At 43.8% G+C, this 19656-nt stretch overlaps 1 protein-coding gene across 1 annotated transcript in view; it reads right to left on the reverse strand.

Annotated features, from left to right (window-relative positions):
* Positions 1 to 243: 243 nt before the first annotated feature.
* Positions 244 to 19656, reverse strand: part of LOC306928816 (glutamate receptor 1-like) — a gene marked incomplete at both ends in the record, with an annotated part of 132509 nt that continues 113096 nt past the window's right edge. The window contains 6 exons of the mRNA XM_079509087.1: positions 244 to 389; positions 914 to 992; positions 1440 to 1574; positions 9321 to 9435; positions 15871 to 16007; positions 17134 to 17244. Coding sequence (XP_079365213.1) covers positions 244 to 389; positions 914 to 992; positions 1440 to 1574; positions 9321 to 9435; positions 15871 to 16007; positions 17134 to 17244 — 723 coding nt within the window. The remainder of the gene's footprint in view (positions 390 to 913; positions 993 to 1439; positions 1575 to 9320; positions 9436 to 15870; positions 16008 to 17133; positions 17245 to 19656) is intronic.

Here is a 19656-nt window from a genome sequence, read left to right on the forward strand (position 1 = left end):
ATATTGTTTTTTTTATTAGTGTACAAAAATATCAGTCAAAAACACGGTTAACGGGTAGGTCTAGGACTCTCCAAAACCAGGACCGGAATCTGACCCAAGAAATCTGGCATCGATCGAACTCGACTCTCAACACCCACCCAACTAACCCCTCCCCTCCCTCCCACCCTCTCTCTCTCTGGGTGGGTGTGTCCAGTGGGCGGGGGCTCCATGCTGATTGGTCCTTCAGACGGTTGGTGGGCGGGATCACATGCCCAGGCCGGCGGCCGCCGATTGGCCCATGCAGGGCATCGTTCCCACCTTGGGATAGGTGTCGTGTGACATCATCATGTCATGTGACATCATGACGCGTCCGTTCTCCCCCGCTGCTGCCGCCGCCCCTCCGCCGCCCCCTAGTGGGCGAATGGAAAAAAATATAATATCACAATATTTTTCATGTTGGTTTTTAATCCCATTTAGGACAGGAACCCCTTTTGGTGTTTTAAGCATTATGTTAGACTTTAGCTATTTAAAAATCTACAAGCTTTCCCGGCCTGGAGTTTGCCATTCTAACGATCGGCTAATATTAGCATTAGCTCACGCTGTTTAACTTTTCGCCAGAAACGTTAACATGTCGGGAGCGATGCGATACTAAATCTACAAATCACATCCGAACTTCGGACGGATAATCAAAAGTGATTTCCGTTTCACATTTGGTGTAAAGCTTTAGGTACGAACGACAGATAACGTCCCTAGAGGGAGGTACAAACATGTCCGTACTTAGCAATAAAAGAGTTATTAAGGTATATAGTAGAACTGCAAATCATAGAATGCGCATTCACTGCATCAGAATTTATACGGTACATCGTTAAATATCGTTATCACAATACGATATTCATCATGATACGACATGCATCACCATATCGCCCACCCATACCTCCTCCTCCTCCACTGCCCGGGATGAAGGCTCCTTCGCCGGCCATCCCCGACAGCCTCGAGGCCGCCTCGATCAGCTCCTGGGACAACAACAGCAACAAGAAGGAAAGAATTAGAGATGCACAATATTATCGGCAGCATATCAAAGTGGGCCGTGCTGGCCATACAATTGCCATATCTATCGGTATCGAACCGATCTCAAATAATCGGCGACAATAATGAGACCGTCGATGGCTTTGTACTCGTAGAGCAGGCAGGCAGGCAGGCAGGCAGGCAGGCAGGCAGGCAGACAGACAGACAGACAGACAGACAGACAGACAGACAGACAGACAGACAGACAGACAGACAGACAGACAGACAGACGCAGTCAGGCAGAGATAGGCAGGCACAGCCAGGCAGGCAGGAAGAAACAGGCAGGCAGGCAGGCAGGCAGGCAGGCAGACAGACAGACAGGCAGGCAGGCAGGCAGGCAGGCAGGCAGGCAGGCAGGCAGGCAGGCAGGCAGACAGACAGACAGACAGACAGACCTTCATCCTGCGTGACTCGATGCGTGACTTGTAGCAGAATTCCACCAATGCCACGAGCATGGCCAGTCCCAGCCCTCCAATCAGAATGTAGAACACGCCTGCCACGTTGCTCAAACTCAGCGCGCTCGTCTTGTCCTATCGTGCACAGAAGGGGGGGGGGGGGGGGGTGGGGCTGAGACGCCGGCCAATCACCGAATCATCGTCGTCTATCGTCGTATAACCGGACGACCAATCACGTGGCATTATTGATCAGGGTGCGCTTGTTTAGAGGACGATGGGCGACGCGGGGAAAGGGAACGAAGTGACGTGCTGTGAGCATTTTTAGCCGACATATAAAATGATGGCTGGTTGAAGTGTTTATCGTCTAAAATGGCACAGATGCTTCCCCGGTCATCAGACTTTTTTTGAAGGGGAATACACATCATCTGTGAATCACATCTTGATGACATATAGTAAAATGTTGAAAATGAGTGATATTCCCCTTTAAATAATAATAATACCTGATGATCATGTTTTAGGGTGGGGAAAAAAATCACGGCACTCCATCTTTAATTTAGCTGGGGCACATTTTAATGGGCTTTTAAATGAAGTGTGAACCTCCCACGACCTCCCACTGGGGCCGTTAAACAAGTGCACCCGATCAGGACATAAATCTAGCAACTTCTCAACTTCTTCTCAAACGTGTTCTGCACATCACATCAAAATATAGACTCCCTTCATCACGTTCATTAATACCAATACAAATAAATTAAACATTCATCTTTTTAAACAAGTTGCCCTTTCTTCTTGAAAACGTCATGCAGGGGCAACAGTTTTTGGCACAACCATGCAGAAAATAAAAACAGAAATGTAGGAATATTAAATTTGGTTAAAAAATGTGGCCTTTAACTCATCTTATTTGGTCAATATTGTAGTATTTGTTTTGGCTTTGTGTGTCAAAAAAGATGCCCTTGTATTTGCACACCGTGGAAAGTCCACACTGAGGTCACATGCACAGTCATGCACGTCATTATAGTCACTGTTGGGCGGAAACCTTGCACGTCCAAAACTGATACTTTTTAAGAAAAAAATAAAATAAAAATAAAAGTCTACTGTAAAACTTTTCACATGTTTTCAAAAATCACAACTGATTCCGAATTGGTGAATTAACTCTTGCACCACATTATGGACAATTATGAATTAATAACAAATAGGGCTTTCATTTCATGATAATTAAAAACAAAAAGTATAAATAAATAGGCCATCAATTTAATGATAACACAAATGAAAAACATTATAAATATGGAGATGCAAGGTTTCCTGAACGACAGGAAACAGACTGAAGGAAGATTAATATTAATATTAAAATATACATTCTAAACATACATGGGATGTTTATAGCAATGAAATTCTTAATACAAATGTTGTTACCGTTATTCAGTTTAACTACATCATTGATTGATTGATACTATCATTTCCTAAATAATTAATTTATTGTATTATCTTATTCAACTTTTGTTCAAGAGAATGATGGGCGGGAGACACAGGTTCGTTATCTCATGATGACATCACAGGAGGAGGGGTTTATTCCATTCCATGCACATCACTTTGTCTTTTGTAGGGGGCGGGGGAGGGGGCGTGTCTTAGCTGTCCCATGCAGTCTATTAAAAAAAAAGGAAGAAAGGAACGTCTTGAAAGGGACGGGGGGGGGGAGTCTGTTGGTGGCGTGGGGCGGGGCTTATCGGGAGCGTTGTCACGCAGAGGACAGTAGGGGGCAGTAGTTAGACCCTCAAGAATAAAAACGCGGGAAAAAATCTTAAAGTCTTTGATTTCGCGATGAAATATACAGGTTTTTAAGTGATTTGAATGCAGTGAAATTGCATGAAATTGTGAAATATGTTGAAAGTTGCAAACTATGCGGAAACTTTTGAAATGCCACATATGCGAAAATTTGTGAACGTTGGGAAATGTGCGGAATATGCAAAAAAAGTTGTGACGATTTTATGATGTGAAATATGCGTGAAGTTGCGAAATATGCGGGGAGTTTGCGCGTTTATGCAGCCTTTTTGAAAATGATGCGATCGCATGAACGCATTTGTCTGGAGGGTCTAAGGAGTGGGCATGGCAGGGGGTGTGGTTTCAGTTCTACAATCAGGGGACGGGAAATGCTTGTCGCAACATGAAGACGCTCTTTGATTGCAGTTCCCAGTGGGACATTTTTGAGCGGTGCACACCGCTCCAATGACTGTCCGCGTGTTTGTCCCTATAGCCAAATTCCAATAGCCCAAATCTCGGCCACTCGCTCACTCACACTCGGTCACTCCAGCATGGCAAACTATGGTGAAATTGGTGACCTGCCGAAATATGTGACCATCTCTAGACTTCACACAACTTACATAGAAGTCTTTAAATACATAAATACATGACCTAAATACCACTAGGTTGAACTCTGCTAATAAACAAACTGCAACAATTTACATTAGGACACTAACATTATGTGATTGTCTACACGATTGTCACATATTTCAGCAGGTCACCAATTTCACCGTAACACCACCATGGAGTGAGCAAGTGTGAGTGGCCGAGATTTTGGGTATTGGCTTTTGTATGTATGTATGTATGTATGTATGTATGTATGTATGTATGTATGTATGTATGTATGTATGTATGTATGTATGTATGTTTGTTTGGGGTGCGAACAGCTGCAATACCGCTGGGTGACATAAGGTTCCACTGTTGAGCAGCCTAAGAGGGCCATTCACACTGAGCACTATAACTATAAACTATAACAATAAAAGTAGAACTAACAATAAAACTGTACCGTACCGTACAGAATAGGCCTACAGTACAGTGACTATCACAATAGGGTAGGTACCCTCACAAAAAACATGCAGTAATCCTGGTCTCTAAAACGCCTCCCCCTGGCCAGCCTGATGGAGGGGAAAGGAACTGGTCGGAATAACGCGTTCCTTCCATGCGGTACTGTACATCCGGCCGGGGAAACTCCCCCCTGTCAGGTCAAAAGAAGCAGCTTGGACTCCTCATGCATGAGGTCAGTCCGCTGCCCACCCCAGGTTGGCAGAGGAAGTGTAGCGCCCAGGATTACATTAGATAATTGACACTAGTTGAAAAAATGGGTTTCAAAATCGTGGGATAAAATAAAACAAAAAAACAAAGTTCACCGTGTTAGTTATAGTAATAGTTGTCCCAAAATAGGGACACCAGGTTGGAGATTTTCCATCGCCACAAAGAGCGCACGGTAATCGTTTGACGGCAATCAAAGAACGTCTTCATCCACCGTACTTGTGTTCAGACCAGTGCATGCGTGTGTGCGTGTTGTGGGGGTGTGGTTGAAGGGCTAGAGGTGTGTGGGGTGGGGGGCTGGGAGAGACCAGACCAACACAGGACCTTGGGGTGAGGGGGGACGGGACGGGACGGGGACGGACGGACGGACGGACAGACGACACGTGTGTCACACGCGTTGTGCCGGTGCCGTCCCGTTTGGAGGAACTGACCTTTCTGCCGGAGTCCTTGCTTCCACACTCGCCCTTGTCATACCACCACTTGTTTTTCAACTTGTCTAAGACGGCCTGTTCATTGAGCTTCAGTACGGCTAGGTTTACCGGTATTCTTCGGGAGCGTCAAGAGACCAACCAAACCAAGCATGGGGGCGGGGGGGGGGGGGGGGGAGGGGGTAGTTGGAGGGGGAAATAACATAAATAACATTATGCACATCCATGTTATCTTATGTTATTGTCGGTTGCACAACGCGCCGCCGCCGGTCGTCGACAGCAGCAGCAGTAGTTGTCATTTGAAAATTAAAAAAAAGAAAAAAAAAAGTGACTAGTCGCAGTGCGTTAAGGGGGGGCCGTGTCCACGGAGAAAGTTTCTTCCATGGTATAAAGATGTGGTTTACTTCTTTGCCATTTGAGCCACGAGAACCATCGATTGATGATCGATTTATCCTCACAGTCCCAGAACTAAAGAATGTTTGTTGTCGTAGGATACGGTTTTGTCCACAATTCCATGCTGTATTGATGTTGGTACCATTTGGAGAGATAACAGGCAAACGTTGATCAAAGTAACAATTATTCTACATTCTCTAATTGTGTTGACTTCTTGTATTATTGCAGATGTTTAACAATAATTTAACTCTTGAGAGTGTAAAATTAAACCAAGTGGACCCTTATGGGTCCATTTAGTTTAATTTTACTCTCTTAAAGAGTTAAAGATCTATATAGTGGTCCCTTTGGTTACCAAAGGGACCACCTGAAACCCCCTCAAGGACCACTGATGGTCCCCGGACCACTGGTTGAGAACCACTGGTATGAAGAGTAAAGACAGGCTGGTGTGCTCCTCTTTTCCACTTTCCATTCAACTTTCGGAGAGGAGTGCCAGTCATCGACGTCAAGTTTTTATCGTCTGATAAACGATTCAGGGGGACGCTCTTAATCCAGAGCGATTTAACAGTTAGCAAGGTAAACACGAGGTAATGCATCAAATGCATAGAGATAGTAATCTGGTAAACCAATAACCTATCGTCCGCCCTGCCATTCACCGTTGACTCAACTCTACGCAGATGACATGACGTTTGAGCATATAATATAGCAAGGTAGCTGATAGGTTAGACGTAACTTTGCTGGACATCAATAAACGCTCCATATGCGAGCACTCTGGACATGATCTCCAAAAAGCGCTCATGAAACTCTTTCGGTGAACACCCCCCCTAAAGAAAAAATAAATGAAAATAGTTGCAATAATAATGATGTTCAAAACTACAGAGAAACATCAAAACTCCAAATGGAATTAAGAAGAACAGGAATACATAAGAAAGGAAACTTGTATTTACAAAAACAAAAGCCGAAACATCAAAAAGACACACAATCACACATAAACATTGTACAGTGTTTTGCAAACAGTGTTTTTAAGTGATATGCTTTAATACTCCATCTAGCTTGGCTCGGCCTGACTCCCTACGCGCGAGATGTGTATTACTATATCACTTTGGGTAACCGGCAAGAGCTTTGGAACGACGTCAGCAAATTAGTTTGTTCCCTCTCCTGAGGCGGAATATTTGTTCTATTTTCGGGGATCGAGGCAAAGGGGAGGTTTTGACTGATTTAGAATGAAGTACCTATGTTTTTTGTTCACGAGATGGAAATTGATCCAATAAGTCGTTTGTCTTTGGAGACGAGGTGCGAGGGAGCTGCTGGTTTCGCTAGTATGAACAAATCAGAGAAACAAAGACCCAAATGAGTCTCAGCCATTTTAATTTCCCCTCCAGCTTAACTCTGGGAACCCTTAAAGCCCAATGCATAACGGACTGATGACCAGTGGCCCTCGCCTAGACCATCAACTTTAAATAAAAAAACTAAACCAAACGCATATTTCTTTATAGAATACTCCACCGCCAAAATGACTAATGAATTACTCACCATGATTTTTTTTGCTAGTGTTGCATTCCTTCGCAGAGAATGAACAATAATTAGAAAGCTAAAGAGAATACTTGATAAATTGTCCTCATATGTGTCCAGCATTAACAACAAAACCGTATAAAAATAAGTCTGTACAATACAAGTGTCTTGTGCCCAGTCTATGTCTTCATGAATTACAAAAAGAAAAAAAGTCCACGTTTTCTTTCAAAGTCTACTTCTAAAAACACTGGTCTCGAGTGCGAACGAGGGACATGAATGGACCAGGGAGTCATCGCCAAGCTGGCTTAAGTGGTGGACATTTTCTTCAAAGTTCCATTTTTGCCATGGACATTCAAAACGAGTGGACAATGATATTACCAGAAACGCACAAAGAGCTAGCCCTGAATGACATAACCATAACAGGTCTGTAACTCACAGAAATGGACCCATACGGGTCCATTTGGTTCCATTTGTACACTCTCTGAAAGCAATAATATGTCAACATTTTAATGACCTTTTTATTTTTTTGGTATTCAGACAGCCATTAATGGGTAGAACGCTCCCAAACAAAAAATAGTCTCTGTGACACATCTAGGGGCCGCAATCTGCATTCAAAGATTTTCCTAGAAGCTTTGTCATTGGTCGATGTGCATGTCTGCTTCCTGAGTCATTGCGACCGGGTTTTTTTCCACCAATGACAAAGCTTCTAGGAACATCTTTGAATGCAGTTTGCGGCCCCTAGATGTGTCACGGAGACTACATTTTTTGGGAGCGTTTTACCCATTGCTGGCTGTCTGAATACAAAAGAAAAAAAGAAAGGTCATTAAAAATGTTTACATATTAGCATACATCAGTATCATGCATTATTCTGATGAAATCCTGGAGACTTGACATTTAGTAATGAGGTATTATGATCAAAATGAGAACATTCTAAAATGCGCCATGGACAAGAACCAATCGGACACATATGAACGCTAAAGAAAACGTGGAGTTTTTGGAAGTAATGAGCACTTGGGCATAACATCATAAAACATGGATTACACTGAGAGACAGTTGTATGTATGGGAGTTTATGAACCCATTGGTTTGCTGGATCCCCTATTTTCTTCCATTCATCACTACAATGCAATAAGGGCCTTTCTCTGCCCCACCTCTCTCCTATTGTGTTTTAGTTTCCAAGATGGCCGCAGCACCAGGAAGGGGGGGAGGGGGGGATTGAACGGGCGGGGTCGACATATGCCCTTACTGCATTCAAGACACTTGGCTTGTGTCTGACACCTGACTTGTGTCTGAACACAGCTTTGAGGGATGTGTTCTGCCCCTCTCCCCCCCATCAAACAAAATGTTTGGTCAAACTATATGGGCTTCCATTGGAAACGCATTGGAGTGGCCATTATACACAGACACAAGACAGACACAAGACAGGTGTCTTGAATGTGTGAACGCAGCCCAGTAAGGCCACCCCCTCGTCTTGCAAACTAAAACACAATATAAACAATGGGAGAGAGGTGGGGCAGAGAAAAGGCCCTTATTGGCCCTTCGCTAAACCACCCCCCAAAAAGCGACTGTCCAATGCCAATCCATATTGTTTAGCGACCGTTGCTAAGGATGGTTTTGCATGGCTGTGTTGTTGAACACATAAACGTTGGGAAAGTTACACGACTCACCCACCCAGGTATTGGCAATAATACTAATCACTGTATTCTTACCGTGCATTACATGAATGAAAACTCCCGCCGGACGGTCGTTAAGAGTTGATTGAGTGGATATCGTTTCTCCCTCTAACATTTCCTCGTATTTCTAGTTCATTGAAATAATGTCATGCACATTTGTCCAGTGCATAGCCTACTGCAGGCCAGGTTGACTAGATTTAGAAGACATTTTGAAGCTCTTGCTACTGAAATGATTGATTATATGTGGAGAAATACCGCCATTTAACGCGCATCTCAATGGGTGAGAAGGACAGTTTGCCACGTCTCCTCTCTTAGTAACTGTTGCTAACATGCCTATTAGACAAGGACGGGTTGGGGAGGGACTTAGCAAAGGACTCATTTTGAGGGTGAGGTATTCCTTCAAGCTAGTCAATATGTTAATTAGCATTCGCATCATTGATAGCAGCATCGGTACAAGTCAGAGCATTTACCAGCGAACATCCCCGTTTTGCATTCGTAAAGATGCGACTTTTGGGACATTTCAAAGGGCTCGCGATTGCTATTTCATGGGCAAATCAGTGCGCTATCCACACCTTTTCAAGGAGAAAGTGGGACATTTGGAGGCGTGAATTCAAATAAAGACGAATCAGGCACAAATAGTGGGGGGGGGGGAAGGGCTTTTCAGGGAACTTTCGGGGAAAGATCAGGGATCAATTGTGAAGGTACGATCTGAGTACTGTATGTTTTTTCCTGAAGTTTAAACCGTGATCATTGCCGGTTACCCTCCCCCTTTCGGGGTCTGCCGTTTTCTTTTTTTGGCCGGCGTTGTTTCCTGACCTTGGAGTCCCCTCCCCCGGTGCCGCACTCTCCCTTGTCATACCACCATCTGTTTTTCAATTTGTCCAACAGGCCCTGCTCGTTGAGCTTTAAGACGGCCAAGTTTACCGGATTTCTACATGAGAGGGAAGGGAAGGGGAGGGGGGCATAGTAAGAATGAGTTAACATGAGTTGGAACCATCGTAAGAATGAGTTAACAATGACTTAACCGGGTTACTGGATGAGAGGGAAGGGAGGGGGCATAGTAAGAGTGACTTAACAATGACTTAACAGTGAGTCAATAATGATTTAACTGGGTTTGTACATGAGAGGAAGGGATGGGGCCGGGGCTTAATAAGAATGACTATGACTTAACCGGTTTACTAGATGAAAGGGAAGGGAAAGGGGGGGGGGGGGGGGGCACAGTAAGAATGAGTTAACATTGAGTTGAAAGGAAGGGGGGACCACCATAGTAAGAATGACTTAATAATGACTTAACCCATGTAGGACTGAGGCTGATAATTTTTTTTTTTAAAGTCTTCTAAATCCTAAAGGTTTTTTGAAAAACCTACAGTATGTTTCTATGTCAGTGGTGCTCAACCTTTTTCATGTCAAGGACCCCCAGAATGATTTGTATTTGGCCGTGGACCCCCATCTGAAAATATGTTGTTACAGGACCCCCCCCCCCCCCCCCCCCCCAGAAGCAAGGATTTGAGTTAAAACGTTCGCTGTGAAAGAATATATATTCAAAGATTTGCACCACATTTTGACGACTTTTCAAAAATCGCAGATCTGCAAGCTCGTAGCTTGTAGATCTCTGTGTGCAAATGCAAATGGACCCTATAACGGGTCCATTTTGTTCCATTTGTACACTCTCAGAGTTAAATTAACTTAGATGTTACAATATAAATTGGGGTCTCATGATAGAAATGCTATTAAATGGGGGTCCGTATAGACTAATGCATGTCAAACCTGGGGGTCCTTGAAATTAAACGGGTTGAGAATCACTGCTAGAGCCGTAAAAAAATTGTCTCTTATGGGGGTCCCTGGCATATGTTTTCAAATGGGGGTCCGTGGGCTAATTAGTGTCAATTTGGGGGTCCTTGACATGAAAAAGTTCGGTATCGATATCGTATCCAATCGGGATAGCCACAACTTACAAAAACAAAAAAATATATAATAATACAAATAAATAAATCAAATAAATGAATAGCACTATTGGTGATTCCCTATTGATTCAATTCAACTAAAGATTGGGAGATTCATGGGCAGGTATACAGTATATAGGGCCCATCAAACCCATCGAAACGCCCCTTTATTGAGAGGCGCTAGCCCCTCATACATGTCCAGCTTTGAGGGTTTGTGTAAACACAAACATTGAAGACGGACGCGAGGACGTAGAGCTTCTGATTGGCCGGAATGAGATGATGATGTATGATGATGATGATAAGATGATAATAGGAGAGGCTAGTGCTATTTGTTTTTGCCTGCAGGGATATGTAAAAGAAACAATATTATGTAGGGACGGTGGGGGAAACTTTAGGCCTGACGTCGAAATTAAAAAAAAAAAAAATCCTGAAAAACCTCATGTTTCTATATCAGTGGTTCTCAATATTTCATGTCAAGGACCCCAAAAATTATGTTAATAATGTGAATATGCCGCCGACCCCCATCTGAAAATGTTGTTCCAGGGACTCCCCAAGAAGCAAAGATTTGAGTTTAAAACTATATTCAAAGATTTGAGGCACATTTTCACGATTTTTCAAAAATAGCAGACCTACAAGTTTGCTATGAGCTTGTAGATCTGCTATTTTTCAATAGCTAAAGTATAACATAATGCTTTAAAACACCAAAAGGGGTTCCCGCCCAAAATGGGTTAAAGCAGTGGTTCCCAAAGCGTGTACAAATTGAACCATACGGCCTCTTAACATGGTCCGTATGGTTCCATTTGTACACTCTCAGAGTTAAATTACAGTGATTTTACAATATAAATTGGGGGTCCCAGAGATATAAATGCCATTAAATGGGGGTCCGTAGACTGATGCATGTCAAACTGAGGGTCCTAGAAATTAAACAGGTTGAGAATCACTGCTAGAGGTGTAAAGATCTTCTCTTATGGGGGTCCCTGGCGTATATTTTCAAGTGGGGGGGTCCACGGGCAAATGGGTGTCAATGTGGGGGTCCTTGACATGGCAACGTTTGGGAACCACTGACTTAAAGCACATGCTCATTATGTATATGGTGAAAGTAGGGTCGCATGGTGACATCGTCTAAACTTTTTATATCCTGGAGAATGTTAGAAAAGAAAACGTGACATAACTTCATAGAAAGACAAGGACACGAGGGGGGGAGAGAGAGAGAGAGAGAGAGAGAGAGAGAGAGAGAGAGAGAGAGAGAGATACAGACGTAGAGACGAAGGGATGACATGACATGACATGACATGACAGACAGATTCAGGTCAGACTACTTGTTAAAGGAGAGGTGTATAAGGGGCGTTACTTGATGTCGGCGGCAGCAGCCTCCGTTTTCTGGTGTTTTAGACGAGACGGACAGACGGACAGGACAGACAGACAGACAGACAGACAGACAGACAGACAGACAGACAGACAGACAGACAGACAGACAGACAGACGCAGAAAGGGAGACATCAGGCAAGCAGACAGGCGGGACAGAGAAATACAAAGAGACACGGGGGAGAGGGTGGGAGACAAAAGACACAAAAGAGAGACAGACAGACAGACAGACAGACAGACAGACAGACAGACAGACAGACAGACAGACAGACAGACAGACAGAGACAGAGAGACAACACAAGACAGGTTGAGAAACTGACAGACAGACAAACAGACAGACATAGACAAACAGGCACAATGGTGTGGTTCTATATAATAGGATCACAATGCAGATAAACCACAGCTTTGTATACTTATAGCCGCGCGCTGGTATAATAGCCGATCTACAAGCTCATGGCACGTTGCGGCACAGTAGAGCGGCTGCTTTATTAAACAGCAGCTTAACACAGTCGTTAGAACGATGATGTGCTGAGTCACTTGTCATGGCCTTGTACCCTGTCACATGACCTATTGATATGAATGAATGTACCCTGTCACATGACCTATTGATATGAATTAATGCTTTAATCATTCATAAAAAAATAATACTTAGTAGGCCTAATGAATTAAAGGTAGGGGAGGGGGGAAACTACGTTTTGGTTAAAACAGTTAATGCTATATTATTTTGGTAATCATTGCTATAGAGTGTGTGTTCAGTAACAGTGTTAAATAGCTCTATATTGTGACAGTAATCATTGCTATAGAGTGTGTTCAGTAACAGTGTTAAACAGCTCTATATTGTGACAGTAATCATTGCTATAGACTAGAGTGTGTGTTCAGTAACAGTGTTAAACAGCTCTATATTGTGACAGTAATCATTGCTATAGACTAGAGTGTGTGTTCAGTAACAGTGTTAAATAGCTCTATATTGTGACAGTAATCATTGCTATAGACTAGAGTGTGTGTTCAGTAACAGTGTTAAACAGCTCTATATTGTGACAGTAATCATTGCTATAGAGTGTGTGTTCAGTAACAGTGTTAAACAGCTCTATATTGTGACAGTAATCATTGCTATAGAGTGTGTGTTCAGTAACAGTGTTAAACAGCTCTATATTGTGACAGTAATCATTGCTATAGACTAGAGTGTGTGTTCAATAACAGTGTTAAACAGCTCTATATTGTGACAGTAATCATTGCTATAGAGTGTGTGTTCAGTAACAGTGTTAAACAGCTCTATATTGTGGCAGTAATCATTGCTATAGAGTGTGTGTGTTCAGTAACAGTGTTAAACAGCTCTTTATTGTGACAGTAATCATTGCTATAGACTAGAGTGTGTGTTCAGTAACAGTGTTAAATAGCTCTATATTGTGACAGTAATCATTGCTATAGACTAGAGTGTGTGTTCAGTAACAGTGTTAAATAGCTCTATAGGCTTTGTTTTGTTTGGACTTTGTTCTCTTTTTTTATTTCAGTTTAGTTTTAAGGTGTTAGTTTTTTCAAGTGGGTAACCATAAATAAATAAATATTTATTTATTTGCATTGATAGAACACCTGGGGATCCCCCGAGTGAGCAGCTAATGTGGCTGGAAAATGAAACACTGTAACTTTACTCTATCAAACTGTAACTTTAAAATGAAACAATATAGAACTAACTTGAAAATGAAACAATATAGAACTGCAATTTGAAAATTAAACAGTGTAGAACTACTTTTACTTAAAGGACCACTTCACCACTTTCCAACCTTTCCAAATCTTCATAGAATTCACCCTTTGTCAAGATATAGTCCCGCCCGTGGTTGTGACCCTCTTCGCACCCATTGGTTGCCGTTTGGTGGGGTTGGACAAAAATCCTTTCTCTCCATCCACTAACATTGAAATGAGGTGTTTGTCATTTGCTTTGTGTTGATATTCTGTGCATTCAATTCTTATTTTAAACTTGGTGTCCGTAAAAAAGAACATCACAGGTGAAGCCAATAGGTGACTGTTTTGAGTGTTTTTCTCCAAAAATGATGTTTTAGCATATTCAACATAAACAAGGTGGAACCAGGGCGGAACAAGGCAGAAAGAGCCTGCTGGTTAGTCAGTCAGGGACCAATCAGAAGGCTGACAAATTGGTGAATTGGTCCTCACTATATGTTCATGATAAAATGTCACTTTTGTCTCCACCAGGCCGAAGGCATGGGGAGAGAGTATGTTTTGCACTCTGTCCGTGTGTGTGTGTGTGTGTGTGTGTGCGTGTGTGCGTGCGCGCGTGTGTGTGTGTGTGTGTGTGTGTGTCCGTCCGTCCGTCCGTCCGTCCGTCCGTCCGTCTGCTACCAGCTAATCTCCGGCACCGTTAACCCGGTCGATGCTAAATTTTGCACACACACTCCCTGGATGCCAACGATGAGCCTCTGCCCCAACATTTCCAGAACGGCCTGTTATAGCACCACCAGGAGGCCGACTTTTGACTTTTGAAAAACGCAAATCGTTACACACCATCTCTATAGTCATGTGTTCAAGCCGGATCTGTCCGATATTTCATATTCCATCCAAATTGGCTAACATTGGGTTTCAAAGTTTGCAGGATTGGCCCATTTTGAACAAAAAGCCTCAAATCGCCACCAGGAGGCCACGACCTGACCCTGGTGGAGACCTGTGCCCCGAGGAGCACTTTATCTAGTTTCCTACTCGTGTCTCATGGGAGGAGCTGTGGGCAGTTCAGAAACCGATGGGGAATCCAAACTAATAGAAACCGCAAGCTTTTGATTCCTGAAAAGTTGCAATGCAAAAATGGAAGCCATCGTTCTCACGGTAATAAATCTCTCTCTCTCTCTCTCTCTCTCTCTCTCTCACTCTCACTCTAATATTATAAATATATAATCTTGTTTAAACAAGAAATGATCCCATGGTGATATTTGTCAGGTGAAAGTAGCACTGGTTTCTTTACTTAGTAACGAACGCTCGCTCCTCTCAACCGGCCGGTCTCAATCATAACATTACGTTACACAACATTGAGTGTCTCTAAAGATTTCTGTTACCTGCTTCCTGTTACCTCTTTCCTGGTCATGTGACCTGAGTAACCAATACATGACATCAGTGTGTGTGGCAGCCAATCAGGACTAGGTCTTCAGTATGACTAGGTCTTCTACATTCATGAGCTGTTGTTAGTCAGGTTTCACCTAGCCTAGGGTCCACCTATGCTTTCTATGGCATAGGCAGCTCCCGGCTGGATCCGCCGGGAGAATTTAGACACAGCTGCGCGACATGAGACTAATTAATTAGAGCGACAGAGAGAGAGACGAGTGTGTGTACGTGTGTGCATGTGTGCATCAATTTAACAAAGGTGCAGACGATCAGAAATCAGCAGAGAGTGATCGACTTTGGCGCTACTCTATGCCGAATTGAAGTGGTCTCTGTCCCAGACTTTTCTTTTTCTCCCTGGAAATAAAAACGCCTGGGTTTCCAAGGCTAGATTTCACCTGACAAACCCCACCCTAAAAAACCTAGAAAAAAAAAAGCCTAACGATGATGTCACTGGTGGACGGGTTTCTGAACTGCCCACAGCCCTCCTATGAGACACAGACTGAGTAAGGAAATAAAAAGTGTGGTATTTCATCATGAACATTATATTAGTGAGGACCAATTATATGAAGATGGGTTGAAAAGTGGTGAAGTGGCCCTTTAAGTGAAAATAAAATAAAATAAAATAAAATAAAATAAAATAAAATAAAATAAAATAAAATAAAATAAAATAAAATAAAATAAAATAAAATAAAATAAAATAAAATAAAATAAAATAAAATAAAATAAAATAAAATAGAATAGAATAGAATAGAATAGAATAGAATAGAATAGAATAGAATAGAATAAAATAAAATAAAATAAAATAAAATAAAATAAAATAAAATAATCTTGAAGCCATGACAGGGACAAAACCATGACAGTATAGCGTTTTAGAAAGACACCGACAGCCCCTACCCTCCCCCTGCCGTAAGGTGACAGGTGCGTGTGTGCGTGCGTGCGTTTGTCTCTCATACCTGAGCGGCGAGCCTTTGGGCGTGGCCACGCCATAGCCCTTGGAGTCGAGGTTCCCGCCCACCTTCATGGTGTCGCAGGGCTTCCGCTGCTCGATGTACTCGTTCATGGTGGACTCCAGCAGGTAGGCATACTTGCCCTTGTTGGACAAGCACATTTTGATTTAGTTTTATAGTCTTCTAAAGGCAGGAGTGGGAAACTTTGACGATGGAGAGCGCCATTGTATTTCCACACTCGCTACGGGCCACTGTAGTTTCACACTCACTCCAGAGGGGCACTATAGTTCCACACTCACTCCAGAGGGCCACTATAGTTCCACACTCACTCCAGAGGGCCACTATAGATCCACACTCACTCCAGAGGGCCACTATAGTTCCACACTCACTCCAGAGGGCCACTGTAGTTTCACACTCACTCCAGAGGGCCACTATAGTTCCACACTCACTCCAGAGGGCCACTATAGTTCCACACTCACTCCAGAGGGCCACTGTAGTTCCACACTCACTCCAGAGGGCCACTATAGTTCCACACTCACTCCAGAGGGCCACTATAGTTCCACACTCACTCCAGAGGGCCACTATATTTCCACACTCACTCCAGAGGGCCACTATATTTACACACTCACTCCAGAGGGCCACTATATACACACTCACTCCAGAGGGCCACTATATTTTCACACTCGCTCCAGAGGGCCACTCTATTTCCACACTCGCTCCAGAGGGCCACTCTATTTCCACACTCACTCCAGAGGGCCACTCTATTTCCACACTCACTCCAGAGGGCCACTATATTTCCACACTCACTCCAGAGGGCCACTGTATTTACACACTCACTCCAGAGGGCCACTATATTTACACACTCACTCCAGAGGGCCACTGTATTTACACACTCACTCCAGAGGGCCACTATATAATACATTGGCCCTCAGGAGTGAGTGTAGAAATGTTATTTCCACACTCACTCCAGAGGGCCACATTGCATATTTCTGTCGTAGCAAATATAGCCGATCTATACAAGCTCAAAACGTGTCACACTCTCAACGCGTTTTGAGCTTGTAGATCAGCTATTTTGGCTATATTTTAATTTAAATACTGAATAATTGTCATCCTGACAAGTAACATTTGTATTTACTTTCAAATGGATCTAGTAACTTTATGAACCAAATACAAATACGTTGGACATGAAAAAAAGACAATACAATTATAATACTAGTCACTAACAACAACCTTTCGTCACAGTTTTAGTCGACGCGACCAAACACTGACCTTGGACTTGCGCACGCGCACCATGCCCTCGTTGGTGTTCTTGACGAACACCGAGGGGTCGGCGCTGCGCATGTACGACCACATCTTCTCGAAGACGGCGATCTTCGACCGCTGGGAGGATGAGAGGGTGGTGGGGGGGGGGGGGGGTCAAATACTTCAAAATAGTACGTAAGTACAGTACTTAACACATGCAGGACTGAGGCCCATGCGTTCTATATTAAAAACGCCTTCTAAGGCCTCTAAGTCCTGTGTATTATGTGTGCCATGCATGGCCGCCTCAATGCATTTCCAATGGGAGTCACGTGGTTTCATGACACAACCTTGTTGCATGGCTGTCTTCTGCCCCCCCCCCCCCCATGTAACAAGGTTGTGTCTTCAAACCATGTGACTCCCTTCAGGCCCGGACAGTCTGGCAATTCTGGCATTTGCCAGAAGGGCCGCGCAGGGTGGGGCCGGCCCAAGCGCAGAAAAAAAAAGAAGAAGAAAAAAAATTGGGCCGGCCCAGTCCACTCTGTCCATAATCTCATACGGGGGTTAAAGTGATTGTGACATTGGTGGAGGGGTGGTGGAGACTGTGTTCCCCCTCGGCCGCTGAAGTGGTTTGCTCCATTTTACTCTGACGAATGCTAATTCAAAAAAGGCTGGCGGCGGCACGGTGAAGGAACATTTCCTTCAACAACAGCGAAATAAAAAGTGAATAAAATGGTGACATTAAACTGACATTATGGATAAAAAAAGCTAGTAAAGGGTGGTGCGGAGAAAACACGGGCGAAGAAGAGAAAGGGTCTCGAGGCGGAAAATGTTTCAAATTAACCAAGATGTTTGCAGCCCAGGCTGCCCAGCAGCAGGCCGCTGAAAAGAGTGTTGTGGTCGGCGACGAAGCTGCCCAGGAGCCAGCTAGCACTAGCAGCACCGGCGCCGCCGCTGCTGCTGCTCCGGTTCCACGACCACCACCGTGCATTGTTGTTATCCCCGAGGACCCCGAGCCCGGCCCCGAGGACTTTGAGCCGGAGGAGAGTCTGAGTCAGGACGAGAATAATAATGTTACGGCTGAACTTGAAGTGATTGAAAAAGAAGCAGGTAGGCGGCCTAATGTTGGTGAAGTTGTCGCTGATCAGGAGGGGGCTGGCCCGGCTGGGAATGAGCCTGTGGAGGAGCCTGCATTTAATTACTTTACACGGCCAAAATCGATCATCCATTTCAGTCAAACACCAACAGAACAGTTATGACTAACTTTAATTGCAGCAAGAATGGGACATGGCGATCATGGTTAACATACTGTGAGAAATCACATACAATATACTGCTCTGTGTGCTTGGCATTCTCAAAAATTGACAACCCCTTCACTGTGGTAATGGAGGACTGGAGACATATCGGTCCACGGATAAAAGAGCATGAGATACTCGGGGCTCATAGAGATGCTGCATACGCCTACCTTTTAAGAGCCAACAGAGGCAATATACCTGAGATACTCCATGGCAATCAGATGGCATTAGCCAGAGATCAAGTGCGTCAAAGACGACAGATTTTAGAGCGTGTTATTGACATCGTTAAAGTAATTGGAAAACGTGGGCTCAGTTACAGGGGAGACAAATTAGAGGCTGCATACAGTTTGGAAGACGAAGCTGCTGTCCATGGAACTTTTTTAGAACTCGTTCTCTTGTTGAGCAAATATGATGTAACCATGCAGACACATGTCAGTTCATGTATAGAGAAAAGCAAACGGCTGCACGACTCTGGTGCAAAGGGCAGAGGTTCACTGGTGACTCTCCTCTCCAAGACAACTGTAAACACTGTCATAGAAGCTATTGGACGTCTCATTAAAGAGAGTATTGCTGCTGAGGTTAAAGAGGCTGGGATGTATTCCATTCAAATCGATACCACACAAGACATTACAGCTAAAGACCAGTGTTCAGTGATGATGCGTTATGTGACTGACACAAAGATACATGAGCGAATGATAGCACTTGTCAATACCGAGTTGACCACTGGCCAGGGCTTTGTTGATTTGGTGAAACGTGTCATGGAGAACATGGATATTAATCTAGCTAACTGTGTTGGTAATGCCACAGATGGCGCAGCTAACATGCAAGGGCAATACAGGGGCTTTTCAGCACTCTTGTCATCTGAGGCTCCGCAGGTCCACGTATGGTGTTATAGCCATGTACTGAATTTAGTGCTAATGGACACAACTAGTTCCGTTCTACAGAGTGCAACCCTATTTTCTTTGTTAAATTACATTGCTGTTTTCCTGCGAGACTCGTACCAACGAATGAATGTATGGGAGGACGTGAGCAATGACACACGACACAGGCGGTTGTCACCAATAGGCGAAACGCGATGGTGGGCTGAAGATGATGCACTTACTAAGGTTTTTGGGAGGTTTGGGAATCCAGCTGGATGTCTTTACATCGACCTCATAGCGACGCTCAGGGCCCTGAGTAACCTTGCAAATAATACGCTGTCTATGCACGCGAAGGCCAGTGGTTATGCAGATGCTAAAATACCAAACTGTCCTCACTG

This window comes from Electrona antarctica (genome assembly GCF_951216825.1).
Source record: "Electrona antarctica genome assembly, chromosome: 8".
In the NCBI taxonomy this organism is placed as follows: domain Eukaryota; kingdom Metazoa; phylum Chordata; class Actinopteri; order Myctophiformes; family Myctophidae; genus Electrona; species Electrona antarctica.